The sequence below is a fragment of the Amia ocellicauda genome, chromosome 9, assembly GCF_036373705.1.
Source record: "Amia ocellicauda isolate fAmiCal2 chromosome 9, fAmiCal2.hap1, whole genome shotgun sequence".
Lineage (NCBI taxonomy): Eukaryota > Metazoa > Chordata > Actinopteri > Amiiformes > Amiidae > Amia > Amia ocellicauda.
In genome coordinates this window covers 17,313,642-17,322,810 of record NC_089858.1, presented here as the reverse complement: position 1 = coordinate 17,322,810, position 9,169 = coordinate 17,313,642, and the positions used below count along the sequence as shown (strand labels likewise).

The window sequence follows — 9,169 nt, the reverse complement described above, 5'->3', positions numbered from 1 at the left end:
TGACTTTTACACTTGAAAAACGCACCACTTAAGAAACGTGTGAAATTCGGAGGTGTGACTGATGCATTATGGTCAAAATGTTTATTGAAAAAACGATTTATTTCCAACGCATGAAATCAATCAATCAATCAATCAGTCAGTCAATCAGTCGATCAGCTAACTGATTACTTGACACTAAATGTCCACTGCTAGACGCAAAGCTGTAATAACATATGAAGTATATTCAGAAACCTGTTCTTGGTGTTCCTTTTCTGGGAGTGAGAAAATGATAAGCTTCTCAGAACTAGAGCAGAGACAGACACCGTACAACACGCTGTATAAAATATTTTTAGAATTTGTTTAAACAGAGCATGTCACATTTAGCCAAGGTTACAAAAACACATCTTCACGTGTACTACAATGACCTCATTCATTCACGCAAACCCAAGGTCTAACACAAGCCCTTCTGAGGCAACAGAAATACGGCACGGCACTGGGCTGATCATCCCAGCAACATGCATGGGAAAAATTGTTTTAAAAAATGTTAGGCTTTTATAGGACGACTGATATCTCTGAAAGGGTGATCTTGTGCTGGGTTGTTTATTTCCTGGGTCGACTGAGATTAGGCCCGAAGACAGCAAGTCTGAACTGTGCTGTTATTTTTTCTCGGGTTTAGCAGAGGTCCTTGGAGCGGCAGGCTGGCTGGCCCAGGGGCAGGGCTGTCTGGCCCCACTGTCTGGCCTTGTGACTCCCTGTTCTGAGGCCTCTGCTGTCACTCCAGACGCTGGGCAACCCATGTGGCAGTATTTTAAGTCTATTCTCTATCTGAGAGCAGGATTCTGTAACGTAATTACACCAGGAGTTGAGCAATCGTTATTTTGACTGATGTCTCTCGATTCTCAAGGTCTGACGTCGTGGTCTATTCTGCAGCAGCTGCCAGGGCCCTGCTGTTGTCGGCCTGCTTTGCACACACACAGCGCACTGGGAAGAGCCTGCCTGTCCTGCCCATCAGGGGCCTTGCAGAGGCTTGCCTGTGTTTGGTACTCTGGGAATTTTTATTGTCCATCAATTGAGAAAAATAAATAAATAAAATATTAGATCGCTTAGTGTTGCGTGAGGTTCGTAGGTGTATAAAATATATTTCCCTTGCATTTTATTTGCATGACTGGGAAACTTGATTTAAATTTGTGTTTGTTTGTTTTATAACTTAAAAGTGATTTTGGTGGTTAAAAGGTTTTTTTTTTATCTGAGAAAGATTAACTGCTGCACCGGGTCAGTCATCAAGGCTGATTATATGGGTTATATCATCTTTATAAACCTTTAAACTGCTTTTTGACTTTGCACAACACATGGATCAGCAGGCTGTGCTCCACTGGGAGACATGAAGCCAGCAAAGGAGACCACCATGAGACAGTTTCACTTCTCCAGGCTGGACACAGCGTTGTGTGTGGACTGTCATCCCCGCCAACCAAATAACACTGTGGCAACTTTTCAAACAAAGTGTACACAGAACAAGGTGACAGTACGTTATGCCAACTCCAGGGGAGTTCCACAAATGTACAGGTTTGTTATTTGAGCAGCTGCTGCCAGATAAGAGGGGAACATTATATATATTTGGAAGCCACTCTAACTGCCCATTCTGCGAGTCGTTCCAGAGGAAGGGGTCCGGCTTCCGCATGAGCGATCCAGCACCCCAGCACTGCGAGGAAAGTGCCTGACCGCAGGACACCACTTCAAGGATCTTATTTTGTATATGTTTGTTTTTGTTTTTTATACTAAGGTCTATTCCCACAGCACTCCATAGGAAATCATGTTGAACACAGACACCCCCAATGCGTCACAAGCACAGAGACAGTTCACAAGCGTGGCCAATCATTTTCACAGGCTTGACCATCAAGCCATGGTAAACGATAATCAAATTAGCGAACACCAAGGCGTCAGTTGCATTGTGGGCATCCTGTGCCAATCCGGCTCTCTCTCTCTTCCCTCGCAGAGACTCCCAAGCGCATGACGCAGGGGGATAAGAGTCTGCTGTGCTGACAGGCCTCTTTACTTCCTGTTTGAGCTACTTGTCATGTTCACACTAGTGAATTTCATGCAACGGTCAAAAAACATCACTGCCAGAGAGGTCACGTCACATGGACTAATAGAGTCTGAAAACGAAGGAATTGAAGATCACTCTGCCGTTCTCATAACAAAGCACACATGGAGACAGTACTGAGACAGGCAGTTGTGCTAAAGAAGAGTCAAGGAGAGGATGAAAGTTATTGCCCAGGACAAATATCAGCACATTGAACGCTGACGTACGAGCAACAGACCAACACTCTCTCCTGCCTACTCGATCGGTACACTACACAACACACAAAACACACACAAAAATACACAAGGAAACATTCAGGCTTTTAGCAAGACTGAATAAATAAATCTTTGACTGCAGCATCCTCGCCAGCTTTAAAGAGTCTGGGCTGACTTCCCCCAGGGCGTTGCTAGATGGCTCTTGTGATTGGAGGGAGAGGCCGCCTCTGTGTGTGTGTGTGGGGGGCCGCTGGCTGACAATACGTGGTCTGTGCAGAGAGAGCAGAGAGCCAAGGTCTGGCGCCGTCACAATACGTCCCATCTTATAACGTGTGCCTTCCGTGCGAGAGAAGCTCATGATGACGTGGGAAAAACATTTCTGATCCTTCCCAAGATCCGTTTCTTTCCCTGATCTTCTTTCACCAGGTAGGCTCCCCAGAGTGAGAGACACAGGACTGGAGATGTCATTACAAAAACAAAACCGGCACGTAAAGTCGCAGTATGAATGCTTCACAATGTGCTGATTCTTTGGTTTCTGCGCCATTATATGTGGACTATTTCCCTGAATGTGCGGCTGGAGCTTCAGCAGCAGGAAATATGTTCTGACTTGCTGATTTCTGAAATGAGATTCTGATAATTGTAGAGCTGGCTTAGGAAAAGACACATCAACAACTTCTCCCCCACCTCCCCCCAGCGCGCACACACACACGATTTCACAAGAGTCTTATTTAAAAGCTTTAGAAACAACCCTGACTCCCGAAAAACCAGAGGAAGGTGTTTAGTCAGCAGAGATGATGAGCTATGATGATGAGTCCGGCCGCCACACATGTAATATTTAACATGCGTGTGTTTTTCTTTTTCCCCAAATTAGAATCTAGAGAATACATCCGAAATATGAGCAAGAGAGGGAGAGAGGGGAAACGGAGAGAGACAGGGATCGACACAAAACTGGCTTGGTAACCATTCAGCTGCAAACAATTTGAGCAGACATCAAGCATTAGATTTTTTAAGTGCTTTATCAAAACTAGTACTCAATGTGACCACAAAAATGTTAATTAATTAATAAACATTTTGTGGTGATATTAGAGCACTTACAGGCACCATTTGGCAGTGCTTGAGGTGGCCTTTTAATAGATTTAATAACAGCAGAGGAGCGAGTGCACAGGTGGCAGAGCGGCCATTCCGATGAACAAAGACGGGACGCCGATGAGAAGGAGAAGGCCTGAGGGTTAACTCGCAAAACACAGCTTTTCCAAACGCATTTATAATGCAGCAGGTAAACACACTGTGGAGCCCCAGCAAGAAGAAAAAAGACTGGGGAAAAAAACTGTATAAACACATCCTCATATCCTGATACAATGGACAGGACACATTTTCTAAGCACTTCAAAGTTCTCTGTTGCAGGAACAATAACTTGACAGAAGGGGGTGGATTGGGTTTGTGTTTTTTCTCTTATTTGGAAAAAACTCGTTCACCTTTTTGTCCTTCTACATTTCTGCCTATAGACATGTGTTGTTATAGTCAGATGTTTGTTTCCAGACAGTGCATCATGGCTCGTTTTGGTAATGAGAAACGCACACAGACTGAAAGTGTTCCAACTATTGCCCACTTCTGATCGCCATGGACTGTATTAGGAACGCCACAGTTTGACCACAAAAATGACTGTGTGCGTAAAAAAGCATTAATCTCATGAAACTTTTTTTTTTCTGTCCTCCCTCTCAAATCCGTCTAAAATATAAATGCTAGATTGTTCTGCTCAAGGAAAGCACAGAGGCTCGATTTATTTCCAGCATCTAAGTCAGGAATCTTTAAATAAATAATCTATGGGGGGAAAAAAAAAACGTGAAGTGCAAAAACTGAGTTCTTCGTATTCTTTCATGTCAGAAAAAAATGTCTGTGCTGCGAAGACAGAGAGCGAGAGAAAGAGGTCTAGTTAGTGCTCATCGCGCAGCGGCTGCCAGATGCTGTTCCAGCCTGTTATATTTAACACTACCCTGTCAATGGCCTTTGGGAAATCAACGTTGAGAGTGAACAGGAATCGGGAAGAAAGCAAGCGCGAAAGAAAAGTTTCTTCACATTGAAAGCAAAACAAAACCAAAGCAACAGTACTAAAATGAAAAATGGAACGGCAGCCACAACATCACAAGCACTTGTCAGTTATTTGTGCCAAGGCTGCAAAACAAGAGGAAAATACATCTGCGGGCAATTTTTATTATTATTATTTTATCAAACTCATATCATTCTAGATCTTTTTTATTTCGTCACGGTCCTTTTATCTGTTCGGTGGCACACATGAAGTAGAACCAAGACTTAGACAGAGGCTGCCATCTGATCTGCCATCACAGGAGCTGTCTAGTGACACTGTGCTGGTGATATGAGTTTTTGGATTAGAAAGCAGGGAGTAGATTTAAGACATCTGTGTGGGCAATCTGATCATCGGATACTTTTGGGTGTGTCCAGAGGAAATGCTCCCCTTGTAGAAGAAGAAGAAAAGGAAGAGGTAAATAAAGAAGGTGAACACACTCGTTACCCCTGGTTTAAACATTGCCGCTTCTCTTAAGGGGCTGGTCCTTTTCTGAAGCCCAGGCTCAGGGCTGTACCTGAAAGTGGCGCTGTTCTTGGGTCCGTCTTCAAGTGGCGCAGCCACAGAGAGAAAGGCCCACAGACTGAGGAACAGAACGGCCCTTTGAAAAGATATATTTAGATCCTCTGGCAGAGACGTCTAATTGGAAGCCGAGTTTGTATTTTTCCATTAAAATATAAGAGGCAGTGCTTCTTGGCTTCAGAAGTCCTTGTCGTATAAAATGAAATAAAACACACACACACACACACATACATACATACATACTCAAAAAATAAAACAGGTTGGCACCACCAGTTTTTACATGATTTCTGAGGGAAAAAAGTGAATAAGAACTATATATATATATATATATATATATATATTTCTTAAACGCTGGGTGAGACCAAATAAATTTGAATCAGAAACTATGTTAAAGAAGAGCATTTCTTTAAACCACACGTGACCAGGCCATTGGGAATACAGGCTCCCAGTACTGCCTGTGTTATTTGCATAATTGCCTGCAAATGCAAATGCTGTTATTTTCCAATGGCATACACCTTTCCTCGCCCAGTGTAAGAGACAAGACACCAACAATATGGATCGAGAAGGAGGGAGGCTAAAGAGTCTTTCAGTGTATTAAAAGAACCAAATAGGCCTCCAAAAGTAAATAAGCTCCGAGACATGCTGGAACATGTCCTCAGCACCATAAAACAACTTAAAACTTAAAAAAGGTAAAGCAAACAAGAAAAAAATGTTTTGCTTTGTTTATTCAGGAGAAGTGGGAAAAAAAAGTGAATCCATTATACTGATTAATCCTGTAAAGCAAGGGGAGTAGCAGAGTCTCTTAATGCACAATGGGAGTACTTGATGACAATAAAGTGCTTAGCTTTTGCAGACTATATTGCTTCACAGTTTTAAGTTACAGTGGAATGACTGTGATGCCAAACAAGACTCCAGACAGAATTATTTCCTCTTACTATTTTTTTTCCTGCAAATTGATTTTTGTTTCTTGGTTTCAGCCCCCTACCCCCAAACAACAATACAAAAGCATGTCCTTATCTTAAAAGAACACAGCAAATATTGTTCAAACTAAGGTTCTGTGAATAGTATGACAGGGAATGGCGCTTGAATGGAAAACTGTTCACAAGACCAAAGGTAAACTTTCCCCACACTTGGCAAATTGAAAAACAAAACACACAACCATCAAGTTTGTATTTATTTATTGTAAAAAGGCAAAATAAATGACACCGGAATCGAATACAGGTTTGTACTTTTTGTACATTTTGATTTCCAGTAGACTAAAATGGAGACGGACGGGTGGCGGATTCTGGTGGAGTAAGGTTCTCAATAACGTAGTTGCTTTGACCACCTTACTTGCATACAGTCCTCCATTTGCATAACATATGCTCAGACAAATCTCACCGCCAGCAACATCGTAGTCCTGCTGTCTCCGCAGAGGGTCCTAGCTGTGCAGCGACTACAAGCTGCCCACCATGGAGATGCAGTAAGTAGCTCAGCATCAGCAGCACACAGCTCTGCTCCAGACATTGAACTTCCACTCTTCAAACACGAGTTATAAAGTCATGCAAACTACCTGAAGACGCACCATTAATAGCGCTTTAATTGGAGCATTGGATCTTCACTTGCACACCAAAAATGCCACATTTCTCTAATAACTAATAACACGCCAATTATCCATCGCACTTCTGTAACAGCGACTTCGAGCTATACTTGTGCTACGAACATCAAACGTTTACTTTTTTTGCTTTAAGCTATAACTTACATTTAAGCAATGCATACTTTTCTTATGATTGTCTGTAGCTCTTACTCTCCAAAACACATCCCCACAACATCAAAACGCAAGTGCATGCTGAATATGTTAAAGGCTTGAACTGAAACTTGTTGTTGGGATGATGATGATGATGAGTATTATTATTTTAAGCATGCTTTCAGGTGCTGGCAGAGGTGTGCGAGTCCCGAGCCAGGGCAGGCTGTGCCAAAAATACACGCCTGCGCGCCGTGCAGCGTCGGTAGCTGGGCGCCTGCGCAGTGGCAGTGTCGTGAGTTGTGAATGGGGGTGTCTAGGGGTGCAGGCGTTAGTAGGACTGTAGAGGAGCCAGGAAGTAAGTTGCGGCGGTGCAGAGACGCGGCTCGGCCACAGAAAGCGCAGAGCAGGCGGCGTTGTTGCGAGCCGACCAGAGCACCGCGGCGCTGCGGAGGGCAGGAGAGCCAGCTGCGGCACATTGCGACCGACAGACGGGCAGAAAGCGCGCACAAAGCGGCGGACTGCCGGAGTATAACACGCTCCCGCGTCACAGCAGAGCAAGGGAGGCGCTGGAGCGGGGAGACTTTCAGGCGTTTCTGCCCCGCAGTAGAGAAGTCCCGGAGAAGATGCCTCGGGTCGTCCCGGACCAGAGGAGCAAGTTCGAGAACGAGGAGTTCTTCAGGAAGCTGAGCCGGGAGTGCGAGGTGAGAGCCCGGCAGCGCGGCCGGGACAGTCGCGGAAACCGTCCGAGAGATACAGGGACATGCATACTCTGTGAGTTGCAGGAAAGTTGGTTGTGAATGAACACTAGTTAGTTACTTCCTTATTGTAGTTGAAATGAAATGTATTTTTCGTGTCTGGCTGACATCGACACATACATGCGTGCAGCTGAATTAGTGGAAGTGCGGTCTGCTATAAACTTCCTGTTTCGCAGTCTGCCGGAGGGAGCGGTGAAAAGTGAATAAAATGATCGTGTGCATCTGAGGCGCATGTGTTGGATGATCGTGTGTACACTAATGTAACCCGGTTGTTTCCATGCGTGTTTTCGTGTGCCAATAAGTTATCATCAGTGCCGCCCCACTAAAGCCGTCATCAGATATAACTTGCACTTTACAGAGAGAGATCCGAGGCTTGCAAAACCAGAATTGTTCCGAGTCATCGGATCTGGTCCGCGGATGTGTGTGTAGTGTGTGACGCGCCGATGGAGACCGGACTGAAGTAACTACCCAGACCGCGCAACCCTGTAACACGCGGTCCTTCGGGGCTCCTGCATCCGCTTGTAAACGAGTCACATTTTGTACGTCAACAAAAGCGACACGGAGACGATGGCCGCGCGTCTGAAATGCTGATGTCGAGCTGCTTCTGTCCGCAGATCAAATACACCGGCTTCCGCGACCGGCCGCACGAAGAGAGACAGGCGCGCTTCCAGAACGCCTGCCGCGACGGCCGCTCGGAGATCGTAAGTACATCATCCTGTGGGCGTGTTTTCTTTCTTTTCTAAGGAACCAGTTGGTGTTGTAAGTTGGACTGTGTGGTCTGTGGTACCTTTACAATGTTCACCCATAGACGACCATCGTGTCTGAGCGCGGACCCACAGTGCGGTAGAAACGGGACTACAGGCACCCGGAACAGACGCGCTGCTTAAACACCGGGGAGTCACTTCCTCACTTCACCAGCCAGCGCAGATCCGCAGAGATGTTCAAATGTACTTATCTGTTTTATATATGTGTGTGTTTTGATCGTGTAGGACAGTGAGACATGTACTGTCAAGAGTCAAATGAACACAATGCGAGCTGTGCTTGGCGTTGCACTACAGAAACTACACTGGTCGCGCAGATTTCCGCACTTCTGCACATTTCCACCGATCCCATTGGTGGGGCAGCGCAGATCTGCGGACGTCTGCGCCGCACGGACGCAGATGCTGAGATAGGAAACGCGGCTGATCGCCCGCAGTCGTGACTAGTCGCGACACATCGCCGTTGAGACGTAGCACCGTCTTCAGTAATGCAATCAGGTGGGTCTAATTATAGCGTCTTTGATTGCCTGAAGCCCTTATGTGACCAGTCTCTCCCAAATGACCCGTCTCCAGTTAAAATGGGGTGACGACTTTATTCTCGCTGGGACTGCGCTCTCCCCTGTAGGGTCATGTCCAGGGTTTACACTGCTTTCATGTGTTATATTATAAACGCGGGGTTATTTTAAATGCGTTTCAGTGCTGCTGTGCTGTCTCTGGACCCGCCTGGTCAATATCCATAAAGCCCAATAATACAGAACTGAGTCCTCATTTTATTATCATCAAATCAATGCAATTCCACAACAAAACAAGAAAAACACGAATGAATATAGAAACATTGGCCCAGAAGTATGGCTTTAGATAATGCTATAATTAGTCTGGTATATTTTGCGGAAACCAGTGAAGAAAATATACGTCCTTGTCACCTTATTGTCACATGGATACACTTGATATTGTAAAGGCGCGACTGGCCTTCCAGAATATGTGCAAGCTTTTGTGATTGACGTATTTGACCCTCCCTTTCAGTTTCATATTGCAGCCATGCATGATTTGA

General features: G+C 45.1%; 1 protein-coding gene across 3 annotated transcripts in view; it reads left to right on the top strand.

Moving 5' to 3' along the window:
• Positions 1-6,917: 6,917 nt before the first annotated feature.
• The window catches only part of cbfb (core-binding factor subunit beta), a 28,091-nt gene continuing 25,839 nt past the window's right edge, over positions 6,918-9,169 (top strand). The window contains exons 1-2 of one of the 3 annotated variants that reach the window (XM_066713523.1): positions 6,918-7,306; positions 7,975-8,061. In XM_066713523.1, the coding sequence (XP_066569620.1) occupies positions 7,229-7,306; positions 7,975-8,061 (165 nt within the window). In that variant the 5' untranslated portion in view covers positions 6,918-7,228. The remainder of the gene's footprint in view (positions 7,307-7,974; positions 8,062-9,169) is intronic. The other 2 variants (XM_066713522.1, XM_066713524.1) reach the window with 2 other exon arrangements.